The sequence below is a fragment of the Coloeus monedula genome (assembly GCF_965178545.1).
Source record: "Coloeus monedula genome assembly, chromosome: 1".
In the NCBI taxonomy this organism is placed as follows: domain Eukaryota; kingdom Metazoa; phylum Chordata; class Aves; order Passeriformes; family Corvidae; genus Coloeus; species Coloeus monedula.
The window spans coordinates 43,856,575-43,875,305 of record NC_138781.1 but is presented as its reverse complement, the minus strand read 5'-3'; the positions used below and the strand labels follow the sequence as shown (position 1 = coordinate 43,875,305).

The 18,731-nt window shown below is 39.8% G+C and overlaps 1 protein-coding gene across 1 annotated transcript in view; it reads left to right on the top strand.

Moving 5' to 3' along the window:
- The window catches only part of CPNE4 (copine 4), a gene marked incomplete at both ends in the record, with an annotated part of 190,701 nt that extends 177,831 nt beyond the window's left edge, over positions 1-12,870 (top strand). Inside the window, 3 exons of the mRNA XM_082277487.1 lie at positions 3,356-3,489; positions 5,964-6,200; positions 12,739-12,870. Coding sequence (XP_082133613.1) covers positions 3,356-3,489; positions 5,964-6,200; positions 12,739-12,870 — 503 coding nt within the window. The remainder of the gene's footprint in view (positions 1-3,355; positions 3,490-5,963; positions 6,201-12,738) is intronic.
- Positions 12,871-18,731: the final 5,861 nt, after the last annotated feature.

Below are 18,731 nucleotides of genomic sequence, written 5' to 3'. Positions count from 1 at the left end.
TCTTAAATGCAAGACCTGTTTTTGGTTCAGTGGGCATTCCTGTTTTGTTGTTGCACTTGAATTGTTGGACTGCCCCAGCCTTTGCAGGTCACATGCTTGAAATGCAATTGGGCATAAGTCCTACAGCTGCTTGATATGCTCACACAGCTTTTTACATTGCTTTTAAGGAGTCCAAAGAAGCAGAAGTTACATGTATGCATCTAGAAGTGCCTGTAACCTTGTAAACCAGCTTGATGTTGATACTTCAGTCACACTGTCGGTGTGGGGATGGGGTGGGGAAGCAAAAGAGACCTCAGAATTCTGTCTGGACCATCATATTTTATAATATGTTATTTAGACAGTTAACAGTGGTCAGCATTAGGTGATAACATATTTATGCATGTAGTGTTCAAATAGAGCTTTGTTTCTCAGTCTAAATGCAGAATATTTGTGACCCTCTGCAAACTAGAGAAAAGCTGTAGCAGTCCATGCAAAGAATACTTATTTTTATTCCCCACCCCCCCCCCCCGCCCCCTTTGCTGCTTCTTTTGAGTTCAAGGATAATTCTTTTACCACACTGGCATTCTTATATAATGTTTTTTATTGATGGAAAAGGCTGCCACATCCAGGTGATGCCAGCAGCAATGTTCGGACAGACAAACCCTCTGCAAGCAACAGATTTACTATCCAAACCACACTATGTATGCAAAATTAAATGTAACAATGGAAATGAAAGAGGGTAAAAAAAGAAAGGAAGGAGCTGTTTTATGAGACTTGGCTTGTGTCACTTAATAATTTAAACTTTATTCGTATCTTTGCTTAAAACTCAGTTATCTGATAAGTTAGCCCCTCACCTGAAAGGAGTTCTAGGCCTCAGAAAACATAAAAAGATGGTTGCAGCATGAAAGAATGCCAGAGAAGACATTTTGCAGCATTTGCACCCGTATCTGCAAGATATAAAAAGCACTTGTTTGTCTTAAATGATACCTTTTTAAATAATATCCATCTGGGTGAAAGCAAGAAAAAGAGACAAACCAGAAAATACATTGTTTAGTCATTTGCTGCAGCTTGCTCATCTGCCTGTCATGGGTGTTTGATTACTTCCTACCACCAGTTGTTCAGTTGTTCTGTGATGTTCTCTAGGTGCTCTCACTGGATTAGGTGGCACAGGGAGCAGTAACACCAGCATGTCACATGGAGAAAAGATGCAAGAGTGACAAGGAGATAAAGTGCTTAGTGATTACACTTTTTTACCTGGTACTATCTAGCATACTTGCCAGAAAATAGAGTTAAATTGCTTAAGAGTATCTTGTTTTAAACAAAGAAACAGCAGCTGGATGCAATATAAAAAGCATGTGTCTATTTTGCCTTTGAAGAATGAAATCCTTTTCTCCGTGGAATTAGAGCTTTTGTTGGCACAAAGTAGTGTGAAGCATCACTCTACATACAGGGACTGTATATTAAGATGAAGAGCACTGGAATTGATAAAATATGGATATCTTCACCTGTTATCATTTCCATTCTTGAAAATTTTGGTCTTTATAGTCTTATATTTAGTATATTTATAGTATATTACTTTTATAGTCTTATAATTAATACTTAGTTTATTATCTGAGGAAGAAAGTAGGCAACAACCTCTAGTCTGAATGAATGTTTCTACACATCTGTTTTAAACCCATATATCTATCCATACACTGTATTTCATTGGAGATGCTGAAAGTGGATTCCAAATAAAACTGGAAAGGTTGAATTGTGAAAAAAAATGCACATTGACTCTGTTTAAAAGACAGGAGTACAAGAACAGCAAGCTACAAAGTAATCCACTCACATACCCTGTTCAGTTGGGATTGGATGGACAGTAGATATTTCTAAAATGTATTAATCTGGGAAAGCAAATTTAAAAATTGTGTTTATAGAACATGTCTCTTTCTAAGATGAGGGCAACTTTCTGACATTAACAACACTAAATCTCTGTGGAATGCAGGGAGTAAGGTTTATCTCACACAATTTTCCTGCGTAAGAATAGAAGTACAGTGTATCTTGTCATCATCTTAGGGAAGATTTATGAGAATTTCTTGCAAGATCATTAAGTATATGTAATGAAATCCTTAGCAAGTTTAAAATTGGGAGTTAACAAAAGGTCAGTTTTGCAACGTGCAGTTTAGTCACTGGAATTACCAAGGGAAATTTTGTAACACTACTTTACATTTCAGCCAATCACAGCTATAATCGGAGCAAGTTCTTTTGTCTGTTGGCACTGCAATGGGAAAATATATATGTATCTGTCTCTAAAGAGAGAAGACTGTTCTCTACCACTTTTTAATAGGAATATATGTGTGTCATTGTAAAACAATTACAACTCCCTGTAATTTGTTAGTAACCACTCTGCACCTATCTATCCTGTAAATTTGGTTGAGTAAAAAATCTCATGAGTGAGCAAGCTTCAGTGCAAACTGAAACTGGCTTAGGATCTTACCGAAGTAATTTCATTCTTCAGCATCCTTTGTAAAGCTTTCAGTCTATCGCTTTCTTTCCAACATTAGACCTCTAATCCTTTAGGTCTGGTAAACTGGGACTTCTGAATGGGGAGGCTAATGTGCATCACTTCAAGAAATCCTTCTTCTCAATGACTGAAAATACCTATTTCCATTCTGTGATCTGTCAAGTGTGTCAGCAGAAGTCTTTGCTCCCTGGTCTGACTATATATCTTGAAATGAAAAAAGCCAAAAATAGCTCTCCATCAAAATTTCTCAGCTAAAGCTCATTTTTCTGTAGGCTGCAAAGCATCCTGCTGTTTCTTCCAAGATTTCACAGCTTTTGGTCATAGTCAAATTCAACCTGTGAGCGAGTATGCAAATTAACCCTGAAAAATTATTTTCTTAGCACAGGGGAGTCAGGTATTTGAAAAGATGTTTGGATTCCTTAACAGCTTTAGCACATAAGTACAAAGGACAAATTTGTTGGCAACTGCCATGATAAACAAAAATATTTCTCTGAAGAGGAGAAAGAAGTGTTGAAGTGTTTCTTAATGTGTGTCTAGCCTTTCAGCATGAATCTTAGCTGGTGGTCAGGAAGTCATCACATATTAAACCAAGAAGATGGAAGCTATTGCATTGCAAGCTCATACATGAAAAATAGACATTAAAAGCTGCTGGGAAGGAGAAGCATGGTGTAATGAATTACATATTACAAACTAGATTCAAGGCACCTACAGACAGCTTCCTGGAAATTATCTGAATTTTCTAGTCCTTGCTAATCATGTAAATTTTTTTTTTTTTGTTCTTTAAGAAGCCACCTTTCATTTACATTTAAAACAAACTTGATATTGGCAATGTGCTCCACTTTTATTTGTCTTTTGTGTGGTTTTTCATGCCAGGAATACAAGGTGTTGTGGAAGCTTATCAGAGCTGCCTTCCCAAGCTGCAGCTGTACGGACCGACAAACATTGCTCCCATCATCCAGAAAGTGGCAAAATCTGCATCAGAGGAGACCAACACCAAGGAGGCCTCGGTAAGGGAAAAAAAGCTGTGTTTGCCTTTTTTTCTTGTCTTATGATGGATCTCTCATAGGCCATCAAAACAAGACCTTTTAATGCAGATTGTGCCTTCACAGTTTTTATTAACACAGTAGGCAGCTTTAACCTGTGTCAGCTGGAACAGTGTATCCAATCTTTATAGCTTCTATTGCCACAACTTTAAACTCTTTCCCCACTGATCTATTTCCTGCTTTTAGGGCTGTTTTACTGTAGCACACCCAGTTCTTCACTGTGGAGATAGAAATGGCACTACTAAGGTTAAAAAATTGAGCATCAAAGCCCTGAAAGTCTTGGCTGTACCAAGAGATGAGTTCAAATGATTCCCTACTCAGACTACTCAATTTCATGTCTCCTGCAGAGGTTGCACTAAAATTTTTCTGTTCACCTAGGGGATTTTTTCCAACCATTCATTTGAAAACGGTAAGGATACAGTTTTCAGCTTGTTATTACTGATGAAGTAATCTGTGCCTTTTAGAAACCGGAAGACAAGTCTGTTAGCCTGCACCTGATAAAAATCCCAGGACAGGTTTCTTGGGCTAAAAGACTTACACATAGATCACATTTTAAATGTACATCTTTGAGATGCATTAGGTTTATTTTGATCCTGCCTTGAAGACAGAATGGGAGAAAGGGAGGACAAGAGAATTGGAGGGAATATGTGAGCGAGTAGGTCTGAACCCTTTACAAGAGAAGCGCTGTGGGAGTGAAGGATGTAAGAGAGACATTGTGTACTGCAGCAAGAAAAGTGCCTATGTATAGAACAGAATAGAACTGTGCATTGCTGTGTGTTTCATCACCAGGCCTGGAGCTTTCTCTAAGCTTTCTTCATGTGCTGGCCTTTTTAAAGTCCTATTAGGGCAGCAGTTCCCAAATATTTCTGTTCATGAGTCTGGGCTTCTGACTGATATTTACAAGAGCATGTAGTGACAGAACAAAGGGTAATGGCTTCAAACTGAAAGAGGACAACTTTAGAATAGATATTAGAAAAAAAAATTCTTTACTGTGAGAGTGGTGAGGCACTGAAACAGGTTGACTGGAGAAGCTAAGGATACCCCATCCCTGGAAGTTCAAGGACAGATTGGATGGAGCTCTGAGCAACCTGGTCTAGTGGAAGGTGTCCCTGCCTCATCATCTGTTGGGCCTAGATGATCTTTAAGCTCCTTTCCAATCCAAACCACTCTATGATTGTATGATTGTTATTCCACTGTTGTTTCCAGAACCTTGATAGTATTTAGGGTCCCAGTCCTAAAATGCGGAATTGCTATGTTTGAATTTCCATACCCACCTAATCCTGAGGTGGCTCACTCTGTTCCCGGTGCTGCTTCTGATCTAATATGCCATACTGAATAAGTTCCTTCATTCTTCTATACCTAAGCTTCCCCCTTTCTGTCTGAAAAACAATTTATAGCATGAATCTTCAAGATGAAGTTTTCTCCCTGCATGTTTTGTTTTAGTCATAGTAGGACAGTGTGATCAGATCACTTTGAGTTTATACAGCTGTATATACATAAACATTATTGATATTTAATGTGTTGGTATTGCTCATGCAGAGTGACCAAATTCTATGATTTGTTCATTTTTCCTATTAATGCACATGTGTTAAACAACTCCAGCTGCCTAACAATTCATAAAGGATCCAAGTAAGGGCCACTCTTCACCTTTACCAAGTGAAAATATGTCACAGCTGATGATCCCAGTTCAGTGGGTTTTGGAGACTTGGGAGAGAAATTACAAGTTCACCAAATTGCTTGCTGTCCTCTGGAGAATGAGAAAACCTCTCTTTTGGGCTCTGTATGAAGAGCATGAAGATGGATACATTCCTGCCTTGCTCTCCTCAGGGACCCCATTACTCTGCAGAGCGCAGCAGACCTGCCATGGTGTGGTGCTTCCCCGACAGGCAGCAGTGGGTCAGCCCCCAGTTTGCAGACACCTGCAACCACCCATCTTGCCTGTTAGCAAAGCTCCTCTGCAGAGAGCTGTCATAACCCCCTGGCAGATCTGCTACAGGCCTGTAATGCTCCAGTGGCCCATTCCTCCCTGCCTCCCACTGGTTCCCAAAGGGAAAAAAGGTAAATGGAAACTGTCAGAAGTGATTGCGCAGCAGGTGGAAGATAGAGCTAGTGAAGATCTCAGGACTATTCCAGACTTCTCAGCCCAAGATCTGACTCTCCCAGCCCTAGCAGCTAGACACCCCCTTTTCTACACTGGGATCTTTGGCTCTCTCCAGCTCCTGGAAATTACCTGAACCAGAGCTAAATTCCAGAAGAGGAGAAATTAGTTGCTGAGGAGTTTGGGATGAAAAATTATATATAGTCAATATAAAGGCTCTTTTCTCTTCAAAAAGGTCCATGAATGAGTTACCAGAAACATTTTTATACTGCAAAAGTTGAAGCAGCTTTGGAATATTAACTAATGACATAATTTTTCATTTCTTGTCCAACAACTTCAGCAATATTTCATCTTGCTGATCCTGACGGATGGTGTCATCACAGACATGGCTGACACCAGAGAGGCCATTGTCCACGCCTCTCACCTCCCCATGTCAGTCATCATCGTCGGGGTGGGCAACGCTGACTTTAGTGACATGCAGATGCTGGATGGTGACGATGGCATCCTGAGGTCTCCCAAGGGCGAGCCTGTGCTTCGAGACATTGTCCAGTTTGTGCCATTTAGGAACTTCAAACATGTAAGCTGATTTTTCCATCCTTGCTACAGAAGTGTGGATGTGTATAGTGAATGATTCACGGGGCTGGGCTTAACTTTGCATATGCATGAGGTGTTGAGTAAGTCTATGGCATTATTGTGTCAGAAATAGTGAAAAAAAGGAATCAGAATGCAATGTGCTCCATTAGTGAGTTGGTGAGGGTGGGGAAGGAAGAGATGAGGCAGAATACATGTGCTTTTTGTGGTGCCAGTCCTTGCTTCCACTTTCTCCCTGCTTTAATTTGGTTACCCTCCCTGTCTCATTTTTCATGGTGTCTCTTCTTCATTCTCTTTTGCATCTGTTCTATTAGGACTACTGTGCTCTGCTTTCCGTTCCTTCATTTCCACAGGCAGATGAATGGCTGTGAATTTGTCCTCACAGTGTTCCCTAGGAGGCTGTTTCCTTATTGAAGTTAGGTCCCTGAGTTCTCAAATGCAAGGTTATCCACCCACAGCATCCTGGTTGCCTCCAAACCCTTTCCCAAATTCGGTACAAGAACAAAGCCAAGAAAGTGGCATTACTGAAAGCTTCCCTCTGCCCTCACCCAGCTGTTCCTGACTGAAGCCAGTGTGATGTAGAAGACACTCTGTAGTAAAGGAGGGAACAGAACCAGCATTAAATTGACAAATCTAAAGTAAAGCTTTGGTCATGCACTTTCTCAGTCACCTGCCTTACATTGCATCATCTGTTCCAGGGACTTTTCAGCAGCAGGGTAGGGGCAGTGTTCACCAGCAGAAGGGGCTTTCCCACGCACAGAGGGGTTTTTCAGAGCCCTTTTCCTCCATATGGAGGCATTCATTATGTTCCTCTGCAATGCTGATCACATTCCTTTCCTTCCATTTTTACATTTTTCTCTCCCTTCTTTCCTCTCACTTCTGTTACATTTACATGGTTCTCCAGGCTGGTTTTTGCTCTGTCTAGGAAGGATATCCTCAGTATTTGATTTTAAAATTTCTTTACCTCAGAGTGCAACTGACTCATTCTCCTCATGAGATTGCTCTTTTCAGTCTGCTCCCATACACTAGAGATCCTTAGATTTGGATATGTCACAGCCAAAATCTCAGCTCTGGGCTAGTTTTGATCTGCATATGGGTTCGCACTGCTTACATTTCTTTTTTAGTTTAGCTTCTCTTTTAGTTTTTCTGGGCTTTTTGTCACCACAAGAGCTTTTTTTTCCTGTTTGTTACTTCCAAAATACCTTCATTTTCCTCTTTGCAAGAGTAGCTCTTTTTTCTCATTTCAAAATCCAATTTTGCAATATTTGTCTTACATCTAGACACACTTCTTACTTTCAAAAACTCTATTGAGGAGCAAGAGAAACAAACTTGTTCCTCTTTTTCTTCTTTATGTAAACAATGGATGCAGACAGGAGGGAAAACTCACCTTATGCTATTAGTTTGGTGACACCATGCTGAATAGCTGCAGATTGACTACAGAGTTGTAGATACACACATTTCTGTGCTGACAGTGGCACACAGCCACCTACCTGCTGAAACAAAGTATGAGCACGACCACCTCATAACTTGTGATTCCTTCAGCAGATAATCACAAGTGCGTAGTCCTGCACCGTAGTCACTGGAAAAGTGTCCAGAGCTATTTATGGGTTAGTGGGAGAGTTACTTTTAACTAGGTGAAAACATGTTTCTGCAAGGAACTGGCAGAGCCAGCTACATTTGTTATTTTTAGTTTCACTTTGTATTTTATAATAAAGCTAAAATCATCCTGGATTTAATAGATTAACACTGACAGTTGCAGTTCTGGGCTCTAAATATATTGTGCCCCTGGTGTTAACTTGTGACTGTATTTGTAGCATTGTTATTGCCAGCATTGGTCAAATGACAAGCATATATCTTTTTAGCTGATTTAGATTAACTTCCCCAGTACTGGGAGAGGAAAGCAATCTTAATGTATATTTCTTGTTAAATAGTGATATTTTTTTCCCTCTTTCAGTAGCAAAGATAATATAGGTACAGAGATAGATTTGTATTTGCTCTATCAGAGAAGTCAAAATATCTTATGCAACCTGATATTTAGTCTGTTTATTGTGATTTTTCAGCTTTTCAACAAATGTCAGTGTAACAGATGAGTGCTCATAAAAATAGCCACTTCTGGTTTAATTTCTTTATTGTCATATCCTAAATAATCTCTCTCTATCAACAAAGTGACATTCACAGCTTCCTTGCTTACTTAGCACAAACAAAAGACCATACATCAGCTAGTGAAATAATTTTTCATGGGAGAAGTGAGTGTGATGTTTTGATTCAAACTTATTTTTCCCCACAGAGGAAATGCAGATTTTACACATTTGGGAGATTTTTGTCAGATCAGTTCTGACCAAGCATAAGAATTTACATACATCAGCATATAACTTTTGACAGCTTTAAGCAAAATATATATTTAGGTAAAAATCCCATTCCTTTTGTCAATGGTACCTTGTGTTAATTTATTAAGTAGAAAAAGAAGTTGAAGGATCTTTTTAGAAAGATTAAAAATCAAATTGTGTAAGGTTTATAGGTTTTTCTGATAAATCCAGTATTTGTTTGTTCCTAAATCCATATTATATCAATTAATGACAGGAGAGATGAAAATGTTGTGTAAGCATTTATTTTTCATTTTGCTGGAAGAGTAAACCAAAATTCCCTTGTAGTCAACCCAAGCAATATTTTTTTTTCATTACCTCTATGCTCAGGTCAGCTTGGAACTCAAAATCTCATATCTATACAAAGAGATCAAAAATAATCTGTGCAAAACCCTCCGCTTTGAGAAAATGGAAGGTGGGGAGAAAGAAGTTGTAAAAATAATCTATAGAACAAATCCCTTTTATTTTGTAAGTTTGACTTCAGAGAAGGTTTTGAGCCTGCACAGCACTCATGCAGGCATTCAACACATTTCAATTAGTTACTCACATACCTAAAATCTTATACTCACTTCAATGTTTTACTGGCCTAAGACTCAGTGTAGACAGCAGGCTCTGTTTGTTATAGGGGTTTAATCTCCTACGCAATACAGTGCATCAGAAGTACTTCAGTAAAACAGCTAAGCTCTTTCTCTCTCTTTAAGGAATATCTTTGAAGCCATCAAAATAATAATAGCAACTGTAGTGACTCTTGGCAAATCCTGCAGTTGTAGAGGTTTGATAAAATCAAGGTAACCATTAGTGCTTAAAAAAAAATTTCCCATTGTATAGTGGGTGACATATGCCATTCACTAAAGGTGAAAACAAAGGAAACTTATTTTCCCTGAACCTAAGTGATTTTTTTTCTCTCTGTAATCATCATCACCCCAGTAATGTGAGTGTCCTTCACCTGGAACTGTAGAACAGTGATGTTCTGTCACTGAAATGCAGTTGAAGAAAATCACCTGCCTCAATCCATTCACAGTCATATTGTAAGAGATTAAATTCTCTGCCTTGGGGACGTATGATGTATTTACTGGGCACAAATCTGATGCCACGGATAGATTGTATTCCATTCTGCATTGTATTTAATCATAAAGGTTAACAGCTCTGACTTAGTAACACATACATCACAAAGGAGTGTGGAAAGCACAGCTCATAACCACTGCAAGGAGCAATGTTTTGCACTGTGCATTGTAGTTAAAGGTTAAGCATTGAGAAGCCATAGAACCGAACCAACAGTCTTTTGTAGTACACACCAATTATGGAATCATAGGGGATCATTTTCCTGCTGCTGAGTGATCTAATTGTTGTGTTTTAGCTATCAATTGAGAACTATTCATCTTGAGGTGCTTATTGCTAGGATGCTCTTCAAGCAGTTAAATAGTGGAGCAAATCATTAATTATGATAATACAGTAAATACAGGTAATACAGTAAATCATTAATTTGATGTCCCATCTGTGGTAAAGACCCAGCAAAGGTAATCCTTACACAACACTGATGAACTGGGTCTGTGTTTCAGCTTAAAAGTTACTGACTGTAATTCTCACTTAAACAAATGCTGCTTTGCACCATCTGAAATGAGAGTGCTTCACCACCACAAAAAGTATGTAAGTTACAGGTGGTCCAAATCATCAGAGAGGAAACTCACCCCAACCCTGGTTTTGGGATGTTCCCTGCTGGAAAGAGCCCCAGGACCAAGAGACATCACTGGCATGATGAAACTCAGTAAAGCAACAGTTGCCCATGCTCAAACTGAAGCACAGAGTCAAGCCAGCTACCCCAGGACAACCCTGTGTGGAGCCACATATTGCCTGTGAGCCTGTGGACACAGTAAATATTTTAGCTTAAACATCAATGAAAGGCTTTTCAGTTGAGGGCTCTTCAAGTGGCAGTGATTTAGCTGTGCATCTGAGCCCTGACAGAGCCTGTTCTGAAAGGCTGACCCTTCGTTCAGGAGGAATGGATGTGGTGTCAGAAGAGGGAGGTGGCAGAGGGAGGATGATGCACAGCAGTGGGTGCTGTTGGCCCAGTGTTCTGACATGTCAATCACACGGATCCAGAGAAGCTGATGGCCAGTGCTCCTGCCCAGCATTTTTAAAGACAGAGCAGAGTGAAGTTTCCTGATTGCTACGGCTCGTGTGTGCAGCGCTGGCCCAAGGTTCTTCCCCCACTTACCTCTGTGTAGGGTTGTATTTTTGGTAAGATAGCACAGAGGCAGGCTAAGGTATGTACAGCTTTGATAGACTGGGAAGGAGATTTAAAAAACCAGTAATTTTCAATAACATTGGAGAAATAAGCCATTTGTATGATTCCAAGGGGTATTTTCTGATTGTTTTAGCTGGAACTAGATGAACTTTAAGGTCCCTTCCAACCCAAATCATTCCATGGTTCTATAAAACAAGTTTAGGCAAGAACAGGGCAACTCTGTAAAACCATGCATTTCACTTTTCAGGATTAAAATAAATGGGTTCTGTTACTGTGTAACACCTTAGAACAGTTGCTGCACTGTCACACAAAGTATGCTCTATGCTTTGCCAGTTTGTTCACGCAGAAATGTTCCAGGCTTTTTTGCCTGCACAAGTATTTTGGTATAAATGTCACAGTAGGGAAATAGCAGTTCATTTTATTTGTTACTAATCCCATGCGTGAGTCAAAATACAAAAATACAAAAAAAAAAAAAAAAAAAAGAAAAAAAAAAAAAGAAAAAAAATTCTGTGTCTGATTTTGCTAGCATTATCTTTGTATTTGCAGTATTATAACATTTGATACTGGAATTTCTAATAGCCTGGTGTTTTCATCACCCTTGGATTAGCATGCCTACAAATAGTTTACCATTTACATTCTATCTAAACCAAATTTTTAAACTCTGTAAGGATAAGGATGCCACCCCATGAAACAGAAGAGGTCAAAAACCAGTCAATACAACTGCTTTGTGACATGGTAGTTTTGAAACCTGGCTGATAACACAACAGACAGTGAGGAGGAAAGTGTTCATTAATTTGGGAAAAAGTACTTGGTGTGCAGAAGAAATGTAATCCAGCCACCAGTTGAGTTCCCATGCATCATCTGATCTGCAGTCTGCGTTCTCTGGAGATAAACACATCAATTTAAACCTCTCAAAATGACATTTAAGTATTTGCATTTTTATTGCATTTTGGGCTCAAAGGGAACATGGCCAAGCAGGCTGGCTCCGGAGGACTTGGAACCAGCTCTCCCCAAACATTAGAAACAATCTAATCTAAAACATGGGGCAAGAGTGTGCATGGGAGAACAGGAGTCCAGTTTTGTCACTGCTGAATTCAGGGGCTGAGGAATATCCATGCAGCACACGCAAGTACTGGTTGCCCACAAAACATCCACAGGCCCCTCTGCTTAAAATGAAGCAATGTCAGGGCGTGAGGCAGTAACTCTGTGTGGTTGATGGAGGGCAGGGTTTCTCACTGCACCTCCCTGCCTGGGGTGAAAGCCACTGGCCATCTCTATATCGATCTCTATATCCATCTCTACCTTTCAGGGTCATCAGTTCTTAAATCTGATTGACACCTGCCATTTTTACATTGCAGGAAGAGCTTTAAAACCTCCACCAAGCCTAGGATTGAAGCTTTCTTGTAACTATGGTTTAATTCCAATAACAACAAAGTATTTTTTATTGAATTAAAAACTTTCCCAGCCATTAAAACACCATGCCAGATTCTGAAGAGCAGAATGGTGATGAAGGCCTCCCTTTTATAGTGTTGTCCTTTCATGTTCAGCTAGAAGCTCTGCAGGATTCCTTGCTGAACACTGATGAATGAAGTCTTTGCAGCCTTTTATTGTGATATGGTGCTCTCCCAGAGTGCAGGGAAGTTTAGTTACCCTGAACTTAAAACAGTCCAAATGGACCTGAAGTCACACAGAGCACTTCTGGCTTTAGTGTACTTTTAGGCAGCTACGGCTTCATACCTAAACTGACTCATAAAGTGAGTTTCCAGCAATAGTATGGTTCACTTTTGAGTCTTTTTTGCCTTCCATTTCTGTACCATACTTCCTCCCTTGATCTCATGGCACCAATGCCTCTAAAACCCATGGCACTTGTAGGAGAGAGCCAGGTTAACGCTTGTGTTTTCTACCATTTCCTGCAGGCATCCCCAGCTGCTCTAGCAAAAAGCGTTTTGGCTGAAGTTCCAAACCAAGTCGTGGACTATTACAATGGCAAAGGGATAAAACCAAAATGTGTGTCAGAGTACGAGTCTTCCAGGACACTAGCTCCATGAACCTGCCTGCACTCTTTTACAAAATTAAAAAAGAAAAATGCTACTGTCTACAACTACTGTATTTAAAAAAAAAATGAAACAAAAAAATAGCACGTTTTGGTGATTTTTAACTAAAATAACCTTTTTTTTTTTTGCATGTGTAGCCTAAGGGCTTAAATCTGTTAAGCGGTCGTATTGTTGAAAACTTTTTATGAGAAAAAAAATCCAGAAAAAAAAAGTGAACTCTTTACATTACAGCATGTTGCCTTGAAATAAAAAGTTATCTGTATCTGGTTTTTATACAGGTTTGTTGAAATTTTGCTAAATTTCTTATATTTACACTGTAAAGCATTTTGAAATATTTATTGAGAGTCGATAGCCAAAATGTCTTTGGTTTAATCTGCTATGAACTGAGAGATTTTTCAAAATGGCAGATGCATGAACTGTATTTTGCATGTTTAAAATAAAAACAACACAGTTTTGCAGTTGTCTTTATTTCTCTCTCTGCCAAAAGGCTGCCTGCTTTCAACTTCCATATTCCAAGGAAAGGGTAATGAAGTGTTTCAAGAGATACCTGAAGCATGGGCATTTCTAATGTTAGCACATTATAGCATGGGCACCAAACAAGCCCACTCAGTCTGTGGCCTGAGTAGTAACTTTTCCAAAGCCTGACAAACCCAGCTGTCACGAAGTGTCCAGACCATAGCTGTAAACAGATCTGGCTTGGAGAGCATGATCCATCAGGATTGCATGTCTTAAAACATGCCTACTTAATCCCAACAGTCTGGCTGGCTTTCAAACAGGATGTATTTTGGCTATCCAAATTTATAATTTCTTCTGTCTGGGAATTCTTACTTTGTTTCATTTGTGTTTTTTAATCTCACATGCAGTATGTGTGTGGCACATTTTCCAAAAGAAATTTTGCACTGCCTGATTTTGTGACAAGCAGTCATTTGTAACTTCATCCTCACACAGATCACCTGTGTGTGATTGAAGAACTGGGTTTTTTTACCAAAAGAATATTGAAGCCACCTTTCTAAAAAAAAAAAAGAAAAAGAAGAAGACACACAAGAATGGAATGTACTTTTCAATGCACTTTGCATTGAAATATTTATGTATATAAATGAAGAAATTAGATCGATGTTACTTTTTGTGTTCGAATTTTGGCTGCTTCTTTAGCTAAAAAACAATTGTGAAGAATGGAGACTTGTTAGAAACTAAGAAGAAAATTTGACAAAAAGTAATCTGTGTGTGATTGTCCAAAAGGCACAGCTTTGGATGAGTTGTGCTCCCACTGACTTGAAAACATTCTTGTTGCTAGTTCCTGAAGAAGCTGTTTGGGGCCAGCGCTGAATATTTTGGAAACCCTCCCCTGTGAGCAAGGGGTTTTGGTTTAGAAATACATATTTTTAAATGAGTTTGCTGCTAATGTAGTAGTCTAGCTCCCTGATTCTTCTTTAGAAGTAACTTCCATAGGATCAGCTTTGATTGATGATTTTGTACTCTTAAAGGAAGGCAGTGGGATAGCCAAGATGCATGGGGCTGTCTCCCCAGCACATTCAGTTCTGCCCCATCTCTATCCTGCACTGCCATCATTCACACTTGCTTGTAAAGATTTCTTCAGCGGATCAGATACTGAGCAGCAGCCACTATTACTTGGTTATGGGTATAAATTGTCTGGAGATGTCCAAATTGATAGATCTCAAATCCACATCTCCATGAAATGGCTGACTCTTCATTTGAGAGCTTACTCTGTCAGGCTGCACATCTCTCCCTGTGTGGGTGTATTTCATCCAGAAGCTACTGTGATCTCCCCTTACATGTCATACACCACTCTGCCGATGAATCTTAATTCTTACATACCACACCTCTAGTTTCTTATTCCCACTTCCCCCCTATTTTCTTTCCTTCCCTATTCTCAGAAGGAGCGTTTTCTAGCTGTTAAAACACAGGACTGAAAAACCAATGGCTCCTTGTTCTTTTCTCCTCCAGTATCTCATTTTGTTTTCTTGGCCAAGTTTTTTAAATTTTCTGCACCTCAGATTTTTCATCTGTAGAATGAAGGTCACTGTCATGTATCATACATATCTCACAATAGTACTGGGGGACTTTAATACTTGAGAAGTGATTTGAGATCCTTCCTCAGAGGCATGATGGTGCTCTTGCCATGTAAAGAGTATTACATTACCCTGGGACCAGCATTTAGGGATGTAATGTGCAGTTGAGAAGTTCAGCCTTTTCTTTATCATTTGCCAGACTGAATAAAAGAAATAAAAGAATAAAAGAAAGCTTTCAGCAAGAAAAATTAGGAATCACATAAATCGTTCTTCTGGTACATGTGATCTTTGACTACACTGATTTCTGAAGTGTTTATGGTTACATAGAATGGGGCAGTTACAGCTCTTCATTACCAGAGGTGTTACAAGGTGCTTCTGTAATGTAGCACCATGTAAAATGCAGAAAGCAACAGGCTATTGTATGCTGAGCTATAAAAACCATCAGTCATTTTCATGTGTGTAGGTGGTCTATATAAGTGTCTCTAGAACCCCAGCTGCTGCAGATCTTTCTGTTTACTTTACACAAGCCTGATTATAAATGCTGTCTACTTAAAAACAAATCATTATCGGTGGTTGATATAAGTCAGCAATTCTGTAGCAGCCCTCAAGTATTTGGAAAGATACCTTCATGGTATTGAAAAATCAACTGGAAATCTTCAGTCTGTACAGATCTCAGCATGTAAAACAAACACATAATAGTGTGGTGAGTTGGTGTAGGATGCACAGAAGACAAAACTGGCCATATGGTAAAGGCTTTCTAATGAGGCTTTGGATGTTATTTTCATTGCTCCAAGCCATTCTCTGCAATAAAATACTAGGGACTTTGTGCAGGGTAACATCATTAAGTATATGAATATATCTCTGAAATGGGATATTTTTCTCCTATTTTATCTACTTAAGGTTTTAGCTAGGCCATTCTGCCTTTAGGCTGAACTGCCATCAATTTCTCCTGCAGATTTTTTAATGCAAATTTAAATTTCTAGTGCCTTTCAATGGATCATTTTAAATTCTGAAAACTCCTTTAAAATAAATTACATCTTGTCTTTTTGAGATAACCAATGATCTAAAATATATTCTCTGCCAACTACAACCCTGCCTTCCTTTTTATCTCAAATCCAATTCAAAACCCAAAAAAATCGCAGAAAACTCAAAGAGATTCATAATCCCTATTAGCCCAAAACACATTAACATCTATAATTCTTGAGCCAGATACTGGGATGAGTTGTATTTTTAGTTTGTAAGGGAAACTAAGTCTCTAGAGGTTTTAAAAAGGACTAATACACTGCTAAGTGTTTATTACACTAAGGTAAAACCATGATGAACAATGCAGTGTTCTACTTTTTTTCTCTTTTTTTGATGGAAGGGTCTACAGGTATGAAAGGGAAATTATAATAATAGTATTACTTTAAAATATCTTTTCTCTTAGTCTCCAGATATCAAAGGCACATAACTTAAGACAGCTAAAGTGTTTACAATTTGGTATCTTAGAGACCTGCTGTGGGTCGTGGGGAGCAGTGGTCTAAGCCAAGGCTTGCTGCAGGTTGCCAAGGTGATATTCCAACAAACACACAGGGAAGGCCCCAGTTCTGTGCAGATTTGCTTGACAGAAGCCCTGCAGCTCTGCAATATTCAACTGCATCCCTTGGGTTTACCCACACACCAAATACTGTGATAGAACAGCACGTGGCTAAAGTGAGCCTCATTATTGTATTGCCCTAGGGTCTTTGCTGGTGAGCTAAACAGAGCTCCATCCTTCAGTCTGGCTCTTGGCTGCTAACACAGGTCATGGCTAACTCCCAGAAAGAACTCAACTCATTATTCAGATTGACATTCCTCACCTGGGATTATGGGTCTTGCAGTCACACCTGCTATGTAAATCTTACCCTATGTGCAGTCTTTCCAGCATGAAGGAGTTACTAGACAAACTCCCCCTACCCCTGAGTAGCATGAACATTTCAGTCACAAAGTATTGCTACATTTATATTCACTGAGGGTTTTTTTTCTTTTTAATGGGAAGGATGAGCTGGAAGATTCCTAGGGTAAGTTTACACTTCTCAGGTTGTTTTTTTTCCTTTTATTTGCAGAAGTGCCATTTTGCCACAAGAAAAACAGAGTTTATAGCACCACCTGTTCTCCTTCACACAGAGGTCTTATTTGTACCTGCAGTCCTGAGCTGAGGAGCTGCACTATGCCACAGACAATTTCAGCAATTAGAGAGCTATATGAGTGATAACAGTCACCCCAGCTGCATGTTTGCTTGCAGCATTCACTGCAAACCATCAGCTGGCTGCACTCCCACCCCCTCTTTTTTGTTTTTTCCATTTTCACTGCAAAGTTGGGGAGACCCTCCAAACAGATCAGGTGAAACTCAGGTGACCTTTCCTGTGAAGGCTGCCAGTTCAAAAGTGGTGTTTCCACTTACTGCAGTTCTGAGTAATACCCAAGGCAGCAGACTGGTGGGAAAGGTTATTTTGTAATAGGTGCTCTACCTTTCTGTTCCTTTCCTCCAAAAAAAGTGGTAGCCATTTCCACTGCTGTGCAGAAAGCCTTTTACTGCTGTGTTCAGGAGGCACTTGAATTCTTGTCCCACTGATTAGAGCAGGCAGTTTGCCATCTGATTGCATCCAGAGTTGCAGCCATCTTGCTACACCCACTCCCCCTTACACACACACACCTGACGAGTTCATGCCTCTTTAGCACCATGACAAGCTGCATGCACCTAAAAAAACAAAAAAAACCCAACCAACCAACCAAACAAAAAGGTTGATTTTGCATCATGATAAAAAGGGGAAAAGTACAGCACTGAAACTTTTCTCTCAAAAATGTGTGCCCCCATTTATTACTTCCAAGTTACTGGTGCATGAAATCCTGTGTCACCTCAGCTGTGCAGGATGCTACATGAGAAAAGCATCATTCTGGAGCAACAAGGCTCGCTAGGATCAAGGGAGCCCTCTTGTCTGATTGGGAGCATGTTACTTGATCTTGCTATGTGCCTTGGTTCCACATCTCTGAAATGGGGACAAATAGAATTTTGCTACTTCCTGGGGACTTTGGTAGGGTTAGCACCACTGTAGGGTTGCCACAGTATTCAGAAATTGGGACATAAAACCTTTATCATTTTTAGACCCTTTCTTCCTCCTGGTATAGCGGTCTCTGTCAGAGCAGCAGCATAAGCTACCAATGGACCCCATTAGAAAACACATCTGCATGAAATTTAGCAACATCCCTGTTGCTGTTCTTGATGCCAGGGAGAGAGCAAAAAGATGCAGTGATGTCTGTGATAGCGGAGATTAACCAGCTTCAGAGAGGCAATGTCAGTTGGACTGTAAACTTGGGAGATGCATTTCTGAACACAGTGTGGCTAGTTCCTAAAAGGGCAAGAAGTAAACACAGGACAAGGAGTGTGTGTGAAAGCTACTGGTAATTTTCTGGATCACAGTTTTGGGTGTGAACACCAAAAGCACCCAGTTATAAGCCTCAAGGGCAACACCCACACACGTACCTCAGTGGTGGAGAAGATGGAGTAGTGGGGTAAAGAGAAGCAAGGACAGATTCCAGCTGACCATGCTGAAAGCTCATGTGTCTTTATAAAAAGAGATTTCCGCCAACACCAAAAGGGAATCCTTGCTATCCTATCTACTGCTCTCTCGGCTGTGCTGGTTGCCTGCTCAGAAAAGGAAAAAAAGGGTGAGTCAATTCTGAATACTGATGAAAGCCAGACCTCCCTAAAGCCAGAATGTCATAGGTACCATCCCTGTGCCAGGCTGCCCAGAACCCTCTGCCTGACCCACCTACTTTAACTTTACCGTAACCTTCCCTGGCTAC